The sequence below is a fragment of the Electrophorus electricus genome, chromosome 7, assembly GCF_041902795.1.
Source record: "Electrophorus electricus isolate QZ-2024a chromosome 7, ASM4190279v1, whole genome shotgun sequence".
In the NCBI taxonomy this organism is placed as follows: Eukaryota; Metazoa; Chordata; class Actinopteri; order Gymnotiformes; family Gymnotidae; genus Electrophorus; species Electrophorus electricus.
The window spans coordinates 3,912,746-3,932,565 of NC_137503.1; the positions used below are offsets into that span (position 1 = coordinate 3,912,746).

The 19,820-nt window shown below is 42.7% G+C and overlaps 1 protein-coding gene across 1 annotated transcript; it reads right to left on the reverse strand.

Annotated features, from left to right (window-relative positions):
• Window positions 1-224: 224 nt before the first annotated feature.
• zbtb11 (zinc finger and BTB domain containing 11) lies at window positions 225-9,289 on the reverse strand. Its single transcript, XM_027000664.3, has 10 exons — window positions 8,755-9,289; window positions 8,070-8,323; window positions 7,588-7,819; window positions 5,944-7,004; window positions 5,442-5,732; window positions 4,733-5,120; window positions 4,136-4,253; window positions 3,777-3,935; window positions 3,261-3,436; window positions 225-1,334 (listed from the first exon to the last, which is right to left on the reverse strand). Exons 1-10 carry the CDS (start codon window positions 9,062-9,064, stop codon window positions 805-807), a joined length of 3,519 nt encoding a protein of 1,172 aa, XP_026856465.2. The 5' UTR covers window positions 9,065-9,289; the 3' UTR covers window positions 225-804.
• Between the last annotated feature and the right edge of the window lie 10,531 nt (window positions 9,290-19,820).

The following is a 19,820-nucleotide window of genomic DNA, read 5'->3' on the forward strand; positions in this document are numbered from 1 at the left end:
TAGAAAACAAAACAGCAGTTAAGGATTTTTATGATTAAAAGTAACCAGTTTTTATCTCTTGGATACATCAGCGTTTCCCAAGACATTTCCAAGACACTGCTACCTGCATAAATTACTATTACTGGTTATGTAACACTGAAATTCTGTCAGAGGTGTACACTTAATCATAAGAAAAACATCTGTTTGTCGTTGAGTTTTAAAAAAGTCAAATTACATACACAGTATGTGGCTTACCCTGCCAAAAAACTTTTATTTGGTTATCTTCACTGAATCACAAGATCTGCTTGTACCACGCTAAAACACAGGCAACCACCAGCCAGATTGTCCCACCACAAGGTATGACAAGGGTTTCAAAATCTCAACTCAAAAAAGGACCCAAAAACTACCCATCCTTTATGCATAGAAATTTTAACCAACTGGTTAAAAAAAGCTATTTTTGTACATAAGAGCTGACATTCTATTGAGTTTTGTGCTGCATTATATTGTAAATTATTGGCATGTTAACCAGACTATATATTTTTGTATGTACATTATACACATCACATACACACACACTGCTAGGTGAAGCAGCGGGTACATGCACTCCAGCAAAAGAGTGGAGAGCCATAAACAAACGTTCTTTGTGTCAATTTTATATTTTACAACAAAAATAAACACGCAACTTCTTTACATTCTGTCTGCGTCAAAGCACAGTGGAGGCAATGAGTTCACTTGAGTGCTACCATCTAAGACGTCACACACACCGCCACACTGCTGATCCAGTCTTTTCCCGTTAAGGTACACTTGAAGCCTGTCCACTCCCCTTCACTCCACCTCTGCTACATGGGCCACCTCCACCTCCATGGTCTGGATGATATCGGCGGCTTCCTCCGCCTTTACCCCGGCCTGCTGTGCCAGGACATAGTTCACCACCTGCATGATGCTCTGGTCGGAGAGCGTCGTCATGGCGGCCCCCTCGGTAACAGCCTGCACAGCCTCCACTGCCTCCACGGTCTCCTCGGTGATGAGGACCGTCTCGATCTCCTCGACAGGGGGCGGCTGCGATGGGCACAGCTCAGGCGGTAGCTCGGGGCTCAGGATGCTGACGGCGTGCTCCACCTGCGTGCCCTGGTTGTGGAACTGCAGTGTGTCCTTCTCCAACATGATCTTACCAGGCAGGTGGTCCCCGTGGTACTTTGTTATGTGCTTGCGCAGGGTCCGGGCATCGATGTGCGCCTCCTGGCACAGAGGACACACGTAGGGGCGCTCGCCCGTGTGAGTGCGCACGTGACGCTTTAGAGAACGGGCATCAGCCCATGCCACCCCACACGTCAGACACTCGAAGGGCTTTACGCCTACAGGCAGGGAGAAGTTGGACAATGGAGAAAGCCTTATTGAAGTGACAATTATTATACATTCATTACATTACCTTTATTTTGTGCAAAACATTTTGATGCTCCAGCTTCCATCACTACAACCACATCAAAAGGTAGCCCAGTGATGGTAAACCATCTTAGCACAGTAACACACTCCTTACTTGCTTTAAACATAGCACCCATAGCAACTGGTACTTTAAAGCACTTGAATTGCAAAATTATGATGAACAAAGTCTAAAGGCCAGATCTGGATAAACTGATGAACAATAAGCGAATGAAGTGCAACATATTGAGCCAAAACTCAACAGGCTATTGCACAAAATTCACGCTTTTATGTTATCAGTATCTTTGTGTTTCTCATCTTCAAGAGTTTAGTATAGAGATACTAAGTAGTAAGTAGAGGTCAGACTCCCCTAGCAACCATTGCATTCTAAATATATTTTCTGTCAGTATTAAGTGTTTTTGACAGCTGTGAAAATAAGTTAATTTCAAAGCTGTAGCAACTATTAAGATTGCTAGTTGCCCATGGTGACTGACCAACAAAATGAAACAGGCACTGGTGTTGGTTCCGCCACTAGGGCTACTACAAGAATATTTTCATATTCATCCTAAAAACGTCATACCTTTGACACATTTTGTACACCTGTGCCACATCAGATTATGAAATGCTCGGAAGTTCATCGAATTGTCATAAAGGCCTTTTGGAAATGGCTCTGTTCATACACCCATGTGAACCTGACTCCAAAAATGAATTAAGACAAAGTGCCCTGTCTAGTTTGTCTAGAAGTATAATTTATATAAACTCTAGATAATCCACAAGTAAATAAAACAAACAGCTTTCCTGTTTTCCAAGACCAGTAAACAATCAGCGATTGCTACAGCAATAGTAGAATTAAGAACTGAAAGCCAAGGAAAAGGAAGCAGATGTTTATCGAGTTAATCTCGCCAACTCTTGCCAGTGAACGCCTAACGGAAGAAGGGGAAGACAGACGAGAGGTGTTGATGCATTGTCAGGTGCTGCAACAGAGGGTGGTCCTCCGCACAGTGATGGTCAATACCACCATCACAAACTGTTAAATGGCATAAATGAATTTGAATTGAAGGCTAATGCTGCATGCAAAGTCATTGGGCAGTGTGGTTGTGTGCACCATCACAGCACATCGGGCATTAAAAGATCCTGATTTAGGCTGCCAAGAGAGAACAGCAGACTGAAGTTAAATTCTGGGGTCTGTGTCACATTAATATATCTCTTCATCATATAATTATGTCAAAATATCATTGTGGTAGCTGCAGACTTAAAGAAGGAGTCTATTGAACATTTATAACTTTTTATTTTTATTTTTTTTTTTTAAACAAAGACATTGTGACCCATGCCACCTTTCCCTTTTACAACATTTTACAAATGTTAATAATACTGGTTGTGTGTGCAATTTCCAAAGGCATATGTGTTAGAATTGAATGTGGATGTTCACACATTCCACATGCAGTATAAAACCTACACCTCTGCAGACCACCTCCGATTACCTCTTGTGATTCCCCAGATCTCACAAATTCACCATGCGGAATGTCTATGCCAGCAATTATGTAGAAAATCTCTCTTGAGAAGAATTAGTCAGGAATAGATATATTCATGTTAATTGCTCAACAGCTGCTAAGAGAAAGAGACTGGTGTGCCACCTAGAGGCAAAGCTTTGCACTGCAAGGTGATCTTACAATGGCATAGGATAGATTTCCTCTTAAAGACTGCATTAAAACTAAATTATTTCCTCTGAAATAATGCATTAAAATGGGGGAAAAAAAAAAAAAAAAACCACACAAAGCCCATCCGTTTGCACTCTGACTGTATTTATCAAGCAAGATAAAGAGTAGGGCTGTGGGTGTATGTGGGTGTGTTTGCGTGCTCACCTTGGTGGTTGTTCATATGACGGCGGTACTCCCTGAGCTGGGTGAACTTCCTGCCACAGTGTTCACACTCTCTCTCCAGGTTCTGCTTCACCCGGCCCTTTTTTCCGTGGGTGGCCTTCTTCACGTGTCTCCTGAACAGAGCCTTCTCAAAGAACTCCTTACCACACACGTTACACCTGACAAATTAACAAGCACACACGCACGCACGCACAAACATGCAAGCACATGGATGCACAAACATGCATTTCATCATCTTAAAGACAATTTCCTCCAACAAGTTGATGTTACTTGAACCATTAGTCACTCAGCATGTGTGAGAACTTGGGAAACAGTTTTGAATGGTTTGGCCACAGCATAAACAACTATTAATTAAGTGTTATTTCATAGTTTTGATGTCTTCACTATTATTGTAAAACATGGAAAAAATGGCAAAACATAAAAGAGCATGCATTCAAAACTTTTCACTGGTACCACACAAGGTTAGTAAATATGATTGTGGAAGGTTTTGACTCGGACCTGTACGGTTCTGCCACAGTGTGCGATTTGACGTGCGAGTACCAGTCCTTCTTCCAGCTGTAGCACTTCCCACACACCTGACACTGGAAAGGCTTCAGTCCCAGGTGCTTATTCATGTGCTGCTGCAGGTCCTTCGCCTCGTAGAAGCTCTTGTCACAGCTGTGGAGCGGCAACACAACACGGGCGGCCCACAGGCTCCCAGGTGAGAACGTTCAACGAGTGTGTGTGCGTGCGCGCGTGCGCATGTTTTCCCCCATGCGAGTCTAACCAGTCTCAGGTAAAAGAAGTGCTGAACAAACAGCTCGCCAGTATGTGTTTGTGAGAGTGTGTATGAAGCTGCCAAAGGAGTGGGTACTCACTGGGAACATTGGAATGCACGGACCACGGGTTTAGGCTGGTGTTTTTTCAAGTGTTTGCTCAGTCCGGATGCCCGATGGAATGACGCTCCACATGTCGTGCATAAGTATTTAGATTCACCTGTCAAATGAAAAAATACACAGATATACATTAGTGGAAAGTAGTTTCATGACTTACACGAATAGTTACACGAAAGGTATTTCTCGCGCCTTGTGTCCATGACGATGGTAATCACCACCTTTCACCCACTGTCTGAACCTAGCCTGTGGTATAGCACCATCGATGCCTACAGCACAGGAACCGAGCCTCTGAACTAGCCACAGGCCAAACTTTTAAAGCAGCTTCACTGCTTGGAAACCCATACACTTTGAAATGAAGAGATCTTCCCCAATGAAATTTCACTGAGCTACTGCTGAAGATCTTTCCATCTTCAGGAGCACATAGAAACAGGTACTGCTCCCAACCTTCTGTATACATGTGAAGGTGTATACATGTCAGCTACTCACAAAACTGTACCGAGATCCCTGCACAGGGGAAATATGTTCAAACGCTCAGGTAAGGGTAAGTGAGGGTGTACATGTGTGTGCACGCAAGCATGCCTGTGTGGATGCTGGTGTGTTCCTCCAGGCTCCTCTTCGTGACGAAGCTCTTTGCGCACACCGTGCAGTGGAAGCGCTTGGCCGAGTCGTGCAGTGCCCGGTGCATCTTCAGGCTGTGCTTGGTGGCAAAGCTCTTCCCGCACAGGCGGCAGGCGTGTGGCCTCACGCCCGTGTGGTTCAGCATGTGGATTCGGAGAGAGTACAGCTTAGGCAGCGTCTTGCCACAGATATCGCACACAAACTCACGTTTGGTGCGCCCCCTAGCTGGCCCCACCAGCCCCTCTGGGTCATCAGCAGCCAGGCCGCGGCTTGATGATGCCCTCTGGTGTTTGTGACGGGCCAAGTGAGCACGGAGAGAGGCAGCGTACTGGAACTCTTTATTGCACAGCTAGACAAAGAGAGGAGAGAGGTGGTCACTATTGCCCTTACACTCACACACACTATATAATGAACACTAAATGAACACGTACATATGCATATTGACAGAAGGTACAGGAAGAGGGCTAAGATTGTGTGTGTGTGTGTGTGTGTGTGTATGTGTGTGTATATATATATATATATATATATATATATATATATATATATATATATATATATATATATATATATATATATATATCACACACACACAGACACACATACTGCTAAAATACACAGGAAAAACTAGAGCACGGGTGATATGTTTTCATCCAAGCCAACATGAACGTACAGTGCACTTGAAGCCGCGTGACTTTTCGTGCTTCAGTGTGTGCATGATGAGAGCGTAGCGTCTCTGGAACACCATCCCGCACTCGCTACATGTATGCTCTCCATCCACTGTTCCCACGGGCTTCTCCTGCCCCACCCCTTCTTCCACAGGCTCCGCCTCCTCCACCCCGTCAGCCAATGCCTTCATGCCGTCAGAGGCGGGCTCAATCTCGGGCCCAGTCTCCAAAGAATCAGCTGGACGCCTCTTTACTGACTGGGCCACGCGTCCTCTCCTTACCAGCTTCTGGGGCATCTGACAACAGAGCCAGAATAAATTTAAACTGCCAACCTGAAAGATCCTACACATGAATTATATGTAATTGACCACAAATAACCCAGTAACATCTCAACTGCAATACCTCTCCAAAGTCTTTCAAAAGAACAAATGTACACAAGCTCTACAAAATTCATATCATTACAAATTCATATTTACGTATGGCGTTAGATCTGAACTGCACTCATACCTTCATAGTGTTTGATGCTTCCTCCTCCTCCTCCTCCTCCTCCTCGGTCTCAAGCCCCATATGGAGACGAACGTAACCTCCTTGTCTCATTGAGCGCTTCCTCAGGAACCTCTTATTAAGGTCGATGCTTTCCTTCTCTTCTTTCTTCTCCTCCTCTTCTCCTGCAGCTGAGCCACTCTCAGCATCCGCCATCTCCACCGGTTCATCTTTTGGAGGTGGAAGAGGAGGTGCTTGCTTTGCCTTAGGGGGTCTGCCTGGCCGCCTTTTCTGAGGTACAGGGACTGGTGGTGCTGGTGGTGGTGCAGCTGGCTCCACCTGAGGTGGCGCCTCCAAGATCTGAGCCACTGGCTCCTCATGGACAACAGGATCAGACACTGCAGCTGGGTGGACCTTCTCTGTGGGAGCCAGCTTGCCTGGGTCCACACTAATAAGAAAAGCACTAGGCTCCATGCTCTCTACTAGCGGGGTGTCTCCTAACTGTGGCTCTTCCACTGTCCAGCAGGCCTGAACCACAGCAAGGGACTCGCTTGAGCCAGCTTGCCCAGAGTGAGTGACCACAGTCATGGTCTCAGCCTCTTCGGCTTGGTTGCTGTGGGCCACCATAGCCAGGGACTCAGCCGTGACAGCATGTCCACTGTGTGTCACTACAGTCATTGTCTCTCCATCCACCGTTGCTCCAGCCAGCAAAGCCAGAGATTCAGCTGTCCCATCCTCACCCGTGATAACAGCGATCGACTGCCCACCTTCATGCGGTGCCGCGTGGCCGACCACTGCCTGGCCTTCACTCTGCATGGCCACCATGAATGTCTCAGACTCCACAGGAGCGACTGGCTGAGAGCTCATAACTTGGCTGGCCACCACCGTGTGGACGTCTCCTCGATGGTACACCATCAGCTTCTGCTCCTCCACCTTCTTGTGCACCGACTCACAGATCTGCAGCACCTCAGGCATTAGCAGGTGGCGAGCCAGGGTGGCGACCTCCGCCATCACGCAGAAGTTGAAGGTCAGCTGGGAGGTATAGGCAAACTCGAGCAGTGGCAGGAAGCTGGCTTTGCTGAACCCTGTCATAGAAGCAAAGGCACGAGAGAATCCAACACAGTGACTTACTACTGTGTATTAGCACAACAACAACAAAACAATAAACAATAACAATTATATGTATAGTGCATTTCAACACTTACAGAGATGCATCTCAAAAGCAATCAAATCATAAAGCATGAAAAATACACATTTTCTCTACAGAAGTAGTTCTGCTTAGTAAAACAGCAACTAGATTTTAAATGCTATTAATCTTTGAGGTTTATAAATTATTATAAATGAATGCTTTTTAAGTTAATTCCAAACCAAACTGCAACAATTATCACTGTGCTTTTAAAAACGGCTGAGAACGGCTAGCCATCCATCAATCCCTAGCTTCAGGGGTTTACTGAGGGGCACTCCTTCACCCAGAACCTCAGACAGGCTACAAAACGAGACAATGATATACAAAACATGATATAAACCCAAAATGAATACAAAAACAGAGCTCAGTTTCTGACCATGGATGCTGCATCCAGCGCAGTACAGAGTCAAAACATTTATAACTTCACCCGACTCAAAGTAGTCATGTTGTATTTTAAGCAACCTCTCCTTTATACTCCTTACCAGAGAGGTCGACCACAGCTTCATGGCTTGCTACGGCACCTTTCTCAATGAAGAGCTCATAGAAATAGTCGCTACAAGAAGCCAGGACAGCTTTGTGCGCTCGGTGCTCTTCGCCCTCGATGAGGAGAGTGATGTCACAGAACTGGTTATTGAGACGCTGCTGATTCAGCTTGTCCAGTGTGGTTTGTCCGTGTTTGGGCAGGAACTGCTTCACAACACCTTTACTGTCCACCTATATCACAAGAGACAAAATCAGTTTCAGTAAAGCCAAGTGAAACTTCAGCTCCAGCAGTGAAGCCCCATTCTGCAGTCTTTTGCATTCATGAAACGGCAACCAACATGACCAAGAAACATTTACTTTCTTAGTATTATAGACTTTAGGACCTCTGGTGTTTTAAAGAAATTTAGATGCTATAGCCTCTGCTGCTTTAAAACATTTATCGGTGACCGCAAAAAGAAACTGCTGTGCATGAGGTACTCACAAAGACCAACTCGTGTTTATTAACTTTGGTGCCTTTGGATTTGATATGGAAGGCTGCATTAAACTCATCCTCGAGATCTTCATCGTCATCATCGTCTTCATCCTCTTCCTCGCTTACACGGGCGGTAGGCTTTCGTCTAGCTGGCTGCCGAGCAGTGGCGTGGCCTGGGCCGTCCTCAGCGCCTCCCCTCACCCGGTCTTGCTTGTTTTGGCACTGGCACTCCCTGATGTAATCCTTGACCTGCTTCAGGATGCCTACGGTATTGAGATAGACACTTCTAAACAAAAGCTTAAGGTTTGCAACAACCTGTGTGCAACTAAGAAACGTTACACTGAGACAAATGATAGTTACACTTAAAAATCTCCTGTAAGCAGATAATGTGGCTAATGAGCTAGGCTGGCATATTTAGTCAACAATCACCACGCTTTTCTGCCTAGTTAGCTCGGCAGAGAGCTGTATTTGCGCTCTTAGCTGACACGATTTAAATATCGTTCAATAGCTTTATCGTTTGTCGCGAATATTCACGGTTTTTGTTAAAGGATAATCGTGTCAGCCATCACGCTGCTTAGCCGCCGGCCAACTGACAGCACAAAAGCAGCGTTGACCAAGACACCTGGCCAGCACTCTGCTAACTGCGTGCTTCTATTTCAATACATAACCGGTGCAAATACGCGCACCAGAGTACCTCTCCACCAGTATTTCTGAGAAATGGTCTCCCAGGTGAGCTGCTGGTTGAGGTGCTCCCCTCCGGAGTTGACGTGCGCCTCGGTGATGAGTTCCTTCCGCCGCTCGGCCTGTAGCACCACCTCCAGCTCTGTGAACTCGTCCAGGCCCTTCTGTCGCCTCTGGTAGTAGAGGACCCCGTCTCGTACGATGTAACAAGCGGCCGCCTTGCGGATCTTCCTCTTGGTGTTGCCGTGGGTGCCCGGCGCGTACGGCTCCCGCTCGTCGGTCAAATACCGCTGGATGGCCAAGTAGCTCTCCTCGCTCGACATAGCGCCGATCAGTGGCACGTACACGGCATAAATAACCCACGTAAGATGAAACGAGAGGCCCCTTCTTACTTAAGTTTCAGAAAGGTATTTTTTCAACCTTTCTCGATTTCCATAGAATGTTCATAAAACGATCCGGCGCAAGATTTTCAAATGTTTTTTAAGGGGGGAACTGCTGTTCGTGACCGTGCGGGGTGGACTTGCATGAACAGACAAAATGGCTGCTGCACAACCGGAACTTGCGTCTGAAATGGCGGAAGACGGAGTTTGTGTGAGAGCACCTGCCCAACACAAGAAGGCGCCATTCACCAATGCATTTAATTTCCCAGCCGAACCAGCATTGTTTCGGGGAGGTCGCCTTTAAAAACACTTAAACCATTTGGAATAGTCCAGGAAAGACATTAAACTCTGCAGTTGTCTGTCCGTTATTGGACACTCTACTAATACTAGTCACTACGTAACTTTACTGAATTAAAATCCAGTTACATATATTGCCATTATTCATAGCTATGTAGAATTTTCTAAAATGAAAAAATGCATTTGGTGCCTTGGGTGCAGTATGAATAGAACAAGTCTGGACACTCAGTACAGTACAGTACAGTACTCAGTACATTTTTAAACATTTTTTTATAGTGGACTGTAAATATAACATGGAAGTGGTATATTCAAATTTAACACAGGATGAGATGTCAAATATCCTGAGCTTAAACACTAGGGTTTCACATAGGGCCCAGCCCACTCACTTCACTCATAATAAACTTCTAATTCTCTACCTTGCAAACTCTTTACAGGAGTCGTCGGGTAGGCACCTCCCTTCAGTGTTTTGCTGAATTAAGTCCATGACACCCGAGGAAGCTCAACGGTGAGGTCTAACAATCCCAGACCCACCAGCCTCCAGACTAGGGTTCTGGTTAAGGAGTAATATTTAATATGCCAATCTTGAACAGAGAAAGGCTCAGGGACTAAGTTAGTCTTGATTTCAGATGTGAGTTCTGCAGTGACATCTGCCACATTGTCCCTGTGTCATTATGTGGGTGAATGTGATTGATTGTGTACACCATGCACGACTGATCAAGATGTGGGATTGAGTTGTAACGTTAATCCTAGCTCTTCGTGTCTCCGTGGTTGATTTGCTTAGAGAACATGAACGTTGACAACACACTTTCCCACTTCAAAATGGGAACAAATTTATTTTAGAATTTCTTATATATAAGTAATATCCTATTCAAAAACACATTACTATATACAGTTTGCAAAAGAGCAAACCATTCCAACTGAAACCTCTCAGTTTTAATGTTGTTGTTTTGTCAAATATTTATTTATTTATTAAATACCATTAAAATAATCTCAATTTCTCAATTCTCAAAAGTGAAAACTCTTTCTGAGGCTTAGAAATTCACATGAGCAAAGCCTTTTTGGGTATCACTGACACATAGATTAATGGGGTAGAATCACCAGTCACCTGAACAATCAGAATTCTCATTATTAAGATAATTAAAATAATATTAAATATTATTATATTAAAATAATAGCAGCAATTCAACGTTAACATGAGCATGTTGTAAGTCACCATTAGGTCTAATTTAATTTTAGCCCATGAATAACTTACCATTATTTTAGATAAAATGTAATCCCAATCAGATAGTAAAGATAAAATTAGCCTTTAATCTCTCCATAAAATATATACATTTTCCTGCCTCTCCATGTCTGAGTATTGTGACAGTTAAACCTCGACCAGTAAAGAGGGTTGCCAGGCAACCAAAATGACTCATCACCCCCTCTCTTGTGATGGCGTATTGACTGCATCAGTGTGTCTGCGCTCTTTGTGCTTGTCCTTATGTAGCCTCATTCGCTGCCATTTTGAGCTCCTCTGGGGTGTCTGGGTCCATTGCAGTTTGACTGTAAAATCGTATGCACAAACACGTGCTCAGGTCTAATGTCTTCTTTTGTGCAGTAGTATGCAGAAATGTCTGACTGATACAACAAATATTTTGTGTCATATTTATCACTATTAAGTTCAGTTCACAACTCAAATACCTCGCCCATTATCTGTTAAAGAATCATTTGATGTAATCGAGTTACTGTACATTAGCATATATAAAAGGGAGAAGTGAGAGATTTTAATCCAATTTTGTCTATTCTGCAAGGGACAATTTTTAACCTACATTAAAATGTATTATTTTAAAATACATTATGTACTTTAACATAGAGTATTTATATAGATGTTTTAAATTGGGATGCTTTAAAAATATAAGTAAATTCTCTTCTCCTCCCAAATGTGAATCCCATATCCCATGACTGTAGTTATTCTAGGGCAAATATGTTTAATATATTTCAATATCTTTAGCGCTGTCAGTAGTAAGTGCAGCCAATTTTCTCAATCGGCGGAGGTACATTCATGACACATCCAGCCAACAGGAGCACACATGCCTGAGACGTTTCTGAAACACACTCTGCTGCTTGCTATGCCAGCATGCCCTTCATTGAAAAGCATGGCCTGTAATGACAAAGGTTTGTTCTCTGCATGTAATTTTCTGCATGCCTGCTATGTTGAAACAATTGTGATAAAACATAGCCATTTAGTTTAGAAAAGGTAAGGGGAAAACATGCATATTAACCCTTGGGAGGATTTTAGGGGCTGTCAGCAAAGCATTTTTTTAGTAGGCCTACCATAGCACGAACACAACATTGTAACCAATCAGATTCCGTTACACTCAGTTCCAGGGTGAAATCATAGTGTATCCTGATGTCCAGACTAAATTAGACATATTGGCAGCACTATCTAAGGAAGTAGGAGAGACCATTGATAGGTCAATTAAATAACTGGCACCACTGAAGAAGGTTGCTAGGCAACCGGAGTGACTCATCACTTGCTCTTTTAATGGCCTCTGAGCTGCATCAGTTTGTCTACACTCTTTATGTCTATCCTTATCAGCACTGCATTCCTTCAACTGGGAGAAATGCTTTCAATTCAGCGCACACGTTTCACCTGTCTATGATAAATAAACAAGCTATTAACCTCTCAGTGTATGTGCATAAATACGCAGAGGTTTACAAACGCAAACACACACACACACACACACACACAAACACACCCATTTGGAAAGATACACCCAGATCACAGAATATAGACACACAAACATAGACATCATACATAAACACAAACACCCAAGTCAACATAGCTTTTTCATATATACAATATATATAATTTCACTGAATACCTTGCCTTACTTCTGTCCATAAGATAGCACATTTGCAGGCCGGTTGACAAATGGTAACCAAGGAGACGGAGACAAGAGCACAACAAAGGGGCTTATGTCTCATCCCTCAGTATCTCTCCATTAGGTTCGTAAGCATCTTCTCAGCTTCAGCTCGGCCTCTTCTGTTCTGGGTCAAGGTCACATTCACGTGGCACAAAGGCACGAATCACGTGGCCGCTTTTCTGCGTTTTCATATTCGGACATCTAAATTGCACACTATTATATGTCTTATGAGATGATATGCTGAAAATTAGATGTGATGTCATACTGTCAGGTTTGTTTAGCACTCCTGTCGCAGAGACAGTGCAAGAACATACTACACATACTTGGAGCAATTTGGTATTCTGTTGCCTCATTACATTCAGTTCATGCATCAGTTATCTGATTGATAATATCAACTGCTTGATAATGCTACATAAATTTAAACAGCATTTATGTACATAAATGCTACATAAATTTAAACAGAAGGACTTATGTACTGTGATGCAAAAATGATGTAACGGTGAGAAAAAGATGTATGAGCAAGTATTTTAGTGCGTTTGTTTATGCTTGGCAAAGAGAGAGCTTTTTTCACAGTTTTGCTTTGGCTCACATGTGGTGTCCCACAGGAAGTTAACTCTCTTGTGATGTCAGAACACTTTGTATTCATGCCAAGATAATGCCTGTTTTAAACAAACTGTCGTGACTTCAGCAAGGAAGGAAGTTGCCTACTAAGCTCCTAGAAGCTGCTCCTCCAGTTTACTGGAAGCCCATATTAAATAAATGCGTCAGTCACTAGGACAGTAATTCACAATATCTGAAACAATACCTATGAGAGCTATATGACAGGTATTCTGAATTCAAAGCTTAAAGACATACTTTAACATTAAGATATCCATAAAAGCACTTCATGCATGGGACATAGAACATACATATATATATATATATATATATATATATATGCGCCTCACATCTGGCTAAATTTCCATCATCGTTGACATGCAATGGTACAAATGCATCCGAAAAACACAAGATTAATAACAGTGGATGAGACACTGAAGAACCATTTCTTCCATTATCCTGCTGTGTGGTCTATGAACCGTGTATGAAAAATGAGCATGGCATTACAAAGTCAGACATGGCTAATCTTTCTCTCCCAGCTTCCATGAAGTCATAAATCCAAGTGTTCAAATGAACTCCATTACAGCTTAACTTTGTTAAGATACAAAGGACAGGAAAACACATGAAACTATTCACATACTCTTACTCTTAACAGCTCAGGCTACTCAAGTACTCTTTTAATGCACATAATTGGTGCAGGATACTATGTCTATCATTTATAGTGTAGGATATCATTTATAGTGCATCGTGCGTTCAAAGTCAGGCTTAAAATACACACACACACACACACACACACACACACACACACACACACACACACACACACACACCACACACACAGATTGAAAGAGAAAAGAGGGAGAGTAGGAGTGATAATTTCTCCCGTGCACTAGAACTTTGCCCCATATGAATGTCATGCCCTTGAAATGCACTGGCTTGGTCTGTCGCTGTCGGGTGTGGTAGTAAAATCATGGAGCCGATTCACATGTCCTCTGGGCCCTCATAAGTGCACCCTCAGGCTCTCTGTGCTATGTTTGTATGTATGTCCATTCATTAAGATTCTTGCCTGTTTATACCATCAGGTTGGTGTTTATAGTATACATGATATTTCCAGCAGTATTTGACTTTACCATGGAAGGACATCGGGCCCATTCACAGCATTTCAGTGGAGTGGAAAACCTACTAAGTTCTGAGAAAGAAAAAGTTTCTCAGAGAAATAGTACTTACCACATGTTGCTAAAATAGCATTTTGCACATGTTAGCACACGCAAACGAAAGGTGGCCATTAATGCACTTTAAGCGATTCTCCATATCTTCACAACTTCTAAAATACTCCACAAGGGGTGTATTTTCAACCCTGTTTCAACTCTGGCTGTTTTTTTTTGTTTTTTTTTGCTCTGTTAATCTCTTTGTCTTGTACCTTTGTTATGTCTGTACTGAAGCTGAACAATAGTAATAGTAATTGTAGAGACTTAACGATAGGGGGCACACTAATCTTCTTTCACAACTTTCTCATCACTGAAGTAAGAAGTCACATTTCACTAAAGACAAAAAGTAAGGCATTGTTGACCTAGAGAATGTTTTGCCCTGCTGTTGAGCCAGTTAGTAATAGTGAATACCAGAAACATATAATAACATATAATTGAACATATATTGGGAGAACTGTTTTATTATACACTGTATATTCGCACATAAGGATGCAATTAGAGAACCTTTTTATAAAATGACCATTTATTCTCAATAGGCAGACAAGCACAGCATAGCACAGCACAGCACAGTACAAGGTAGCAGAGCAAAACAGAATGTGATAGTGCAAGAGTGGCTGTATGGTTTCATCATACATGCTTGGTTGTGAGAACCCTTTCTTCTGAGGCACTGTAAGCATGCAGACACTGAACACGTCAGACAGATGAACTCCATATGACATTTGTTATTTGCTGAGTAAAGCCATTTTTCTCAGACATCCAAAATGACTTACACAATCTGTTGCTACATGGTGCAAAAACTGATGCAAGGTGAATCTGAAAGGCACTTTTAGTTTTTTGCTCATGTGAGTACAGCTGTATCCATGTGTGATATGTGTAAAAGGTTAGACACAGTGGATCTTGAATAGGATGGAATGGTAAATAGTATAGTATCATTGGGATTACTGCAGACATTTTTCATGACCAACTATATTTGGTATGCCCACAACACAGCACACATTCTGTGGAATCACAAAATAATAATGAGCTTGCAATAGGTTTAGATGTTGCACTGAGGTTCGACATAGTCCTTATGGGTTTTATGACATTGATCTAATTTTTGCAAATATGCCTACACCTTTCTTCATTCTAGGAACTCTTATTTTGTTGGGCTGACCCTCTCACAATGTGTAAAGCAAAGTGCACTGGGTACAAAATTACCCTGACAGAGCTCTATGACGCTTCTGCATAAAGTGTCCCGCATGTACCTTTTTCAGAAACTTGGATGTATGCCATTTTTCTGGTGTGTGTGTTTATATGAATAGGGCAGCAGGTGTATCACGTTGCTTATAGGAGAACAACTCCACTCAGAAGCAATCCCTGCCTATTTGTATAAAGAAAAGGGGAGCATGTGGTGGAGTTTATGCTCATGTTAGTAGAACACACACACCCACACACACACACCCATACACACCCACCCACCCACACACACACACACACACACCCATACACACCCACCCACCCACACACCCACACACACACACACACACACACACTGATCCACTGTCACACATAGTTTTGACGACAAGCCATCGTTTCTACACAGACAGCCAGAATGGGAGGTGAGGTTTCTGTCTGGTAGAGGACAAGGGAGAGCTGTGAAGTCACAGTAAAAAAAAACAAAAAAACAAAACAACTAAAATAACCAGAAAAGAACCCAAATCAATCAACCGGTTTAGCTAAAACATAATGAAACACAACTGGCCTAATCTGGACAAGCTTTTCGCTCCAAATAGATCTTAGATCAGCAAATGAGAACTGTGTCAGAGACATCCAAGACAAGTGTGAGAAGACCCGACGCTGCTGCTCTTTGAACCCCAGTAATAAACTCATCACATGATGCAGAAGGGAAGCTCCTGTCCAATAGATGATTTTTCTCCTGGGCTGCTGCTTAGTAATTCTGCTGTTTCCGAAGGACAAGCAATCCCTGCTGTAATTCACAGCAGCCTTAAGCATTAGCTGGCTAATGACTAGTCTGCTGGTTGATTTCATTTTGCATGGTGTTCATGTAAGTGGTGGTGGTGGGGTGGGGTGGGGTGGGGCATGACATCTGCTTTAACACAGATAGATGGGCATTGTCTCTAAGACTGACCTGTTATATTACTGGGGTCTCAGACAAGTCAGAAGGTCAGCTCAGGAGAAGCTGTGAAATTGCAAGTAGAGGGAAGAAGGTGGAAGAATGCGTCCCTGTGTTTACTGAGAGAGGCACATCCTACTAACAGATAAGGGGTCTGAGGAGATTGAGTCCAAGAGAGAACAGGATCTGCTACAAGGTGACTTTGTGTCCCACTGGAAAAAATTCCAGGGCCAACAGAGTTTATGAGCATGCGAATGACCTTGAAAGACGAGAGGACTTCCAGGAAGCAATTTTTTTGCTACTTGGCCAAGCTCAGTCCTTAATATGGTGCTAATAATTAACACAAAAAGTGTATTTCGCATTTTTTTTTTTGCCTCTAATCATGTGTCCAGATAGCGAAGGTATTTAACAAATACCAAAACCTAAATGTTATATGCTGATAATACCATAATATCAACACATTTAATAAATATATTTTTGGACTAGTATTGGTATGGCTTGTGCAGGTTACTGGGTGAGAGTTGAGACAGGTAGCAGTGTTAGTGCGACAGTTGGTATGAAAACAGGAACAGAGATGGAGTGAGAGTAAAGCCCTACTGGGAATTGTCTTTCCATGGGCCGGTACCCAGAGCACAGGATTAGTAACACCCTGGTACCCCACCCCCGCTCCGCCATTACACAATCAAGCCACGAAGACTCATGGCTAGGCTATAGAAGTGAAGCACTCATAAAGAGATGTGGGATCAAAGTACTGCCATTGTTTCTGTGTAACTTTGTCTTTCTCATCTCCCACAATGCTCTCACAAAGCAACTGGCTTCTTACCAACTAAAAAATGGTGGCTGATAGCTTCCCTATGCACATAAGCATAAGTCACTTAAAATAACTGGACTATATTTTGGAGAATATTAGGTAAAACAATGAAAAATCAAAACCAACCAAGTTTTCTATGAGAGAGACAAGATTTTTGCTTTTTTCCATTGCTCTTCTGGTAATTTATGTTCTGTTTTTGACCAGAAATGATGGAACAGCTAAATGTGGCCAAGGCAGGTTAGCCTGCCACTTCTCATCCAACACTGGCACCAGAGGCTGTGTGGTTTATGTTAGAGACTTTTGTTAGCTAACGCTCTCACCACACTCAGGATAAAAAGAGGAGGTAGTGGCTCATCTTGTAACAATGAAACCTTTTCCGAGAATGTAGACTCTATTCCAAACCAGCACACTGGCTCTGACCTTAAGCTGACATTACTTAAAAAGAGGTGATGGACCACTCTCAGAGAATCTCAGCAAAAACAATACTGACTGACTGATTCATTCGCTTGGGAACATGCCTAATGACATGCAAATCACCCAAGGCTTGCTCTCAAATTTGAATAACTTGAATAACACTATGGGACCTTAGCTAGTGTGAAGGAGGCACTGCTGTTTAATTTAAATATTTTAACAACAATTTGTTAGCTTCCCTATAAAGACAATTAATTGAGCATTATTCATTTTATTGGATACTTTTCTTATGTAGAAAGACAGCAAATTCAAAGAGGACCTTTAACTGGCTGAATGTTTCTAAGTATTCCCTCTGGTCATTGGTCATAACATTCCCTGGAAATGCTTTCAGCAGGACTAAGGCCTTTACCTGCAGCCCTGTATATTCCCAGAAGCACAATGGATTCGTAGCATAAAGAGTTTCTCATGATGTGAGTTAATAAACACCTGGGTACGTTCATAAAAGTCAGCAGGACATTCGTTAATTCATTAAATAAAGTAGGATTTACATTAGAAGTGTATCAAAAATGAAATATGGAAAACATGTTTGAGAAAGTGGACGTTAGTAAACCGTTTCTCCTTCTTTGAAGTTTGACCTTGAAACGAAGGCGTGGGTGTCAATATTCCTGAACGTGCGCATGCCCGGGCACCAGTGTCGTATTACGTGTCTCGCAAGCATGAGCGCAACGGAGCAATGAAAACTTGCTGACAGCCTGGAACTTATTACCTTAGCTAGCAGAGTTCCTGGCTTCCCTCACGCTGCACCAGAAGTCCCGCCCATGGTAGCGAGGGGAGCACGAGACAGAGGACAAGGGACAATGGTGAGTGGAAGGAGGAGGTAGAGCAGGGAAAAGGGAAAGAACAGAGGCAGATGGGGGGTGGAAAGGGCATGAGAGACCGCTGTATTTCTCGGGACACCAGCGAGCCTGGATTCCTCTGGAGTGCCATAAAGCATGGAGTAGAGACCTACTCCACAATCGCATCACTGACACTGACCATTCAGCAGCCTTCACAAGTGCAAGGCGGAAGAATTGAGTCTTTCTTGCGAATGACATTGAACGGATTGTTTGTTGAATGTAAATACAAGAATACAAATTTATAAATAAATACAAGTATATAAACTGATAAATTATTTATCACCTAGTACGTAACTGCCTATAATTCCATACACAGCTTATCAAAATCTTAAGTATTTGTAAAGTATAGGCTTATCTAATACTGAAAATCTGTATTTATGGGCAATCTCATAACTATTATACTACTGAAAATAATATATTAAAATAAAATGCTCAAAATGAAGATTACTCAATAGCTGATAAATCACTTCCTGTTCCCATGTCGTGACAGACTGTCTGATCAGTTATGTAACTACTTACCTTCAAGCAAGGTGAACCGTTAACAAGGCAAAAAAAAGAAAAGAAAATCAAACGCCAGGTCATTCGTATTAAAGCAATGTTTCTGAATGCGTTCACACACTGAAGAGATTAGTGGTGTAGTGTGTTTTAAGTGTAAACTGGCCTCTTCAAGCTGTAAGGGAAGTTACGCTCCTGCTGAAAGAAAGGAACAGGGGTATTTACACTGACCTCCACCCCAGTAGGGGCCTGGAAAGGTTCTGTTGTCTTTTGATTCACTATCATACTGGTGAACCAAAGGCAATGACAGCATGGAGGGTCAACCTGTGAAAATGAGTGACTCTTGTTATAGAGAATGAACTGACTCTTAGACACACACACACACACACACACACACACACACACACACACACACACACACACACACACACACACACACACACACACACACACACACACTATGCTGTGGCTGCCCTGTCTGAGTAGCCTGGCCTCCCACTATTTTCTTCCCCTTCTGCTCCTAACCAGTGCTCAGCCACACTGAAATTTAGCCAATCATAGCCCATCATATTTCACATATGTACTTTGCATATGAAACAAACTGGGCATATCCTTTACCATAATTAAACAGTACTCAAGGCAAGTAATTGCGCCAACTGTTAGGTTTTGTAAAATGTCCTTTGATCTTTTTAAATTTAGTTGAATTAAACAACAAAGTAGAGTTACTCTCACAAGTGCTGAGGAAGGAAATATCCTTTTTTGTAGTTTTTTGTAGTGAAGGCCAGGGACGAAATACTTTTAGCAGGCTCCTTACCGAGCACACAGGTTGTTTCAGGAACACACACTCAAAAACACTTGCCCTAAAATGATACCCTTACATTAACCACAGAGTTTCCAATCCCAGCACTAATCTCCAGTTTGCCTCTGAAAAAACCTGCTTCACCCAAGCACAAATCTGACAGAAA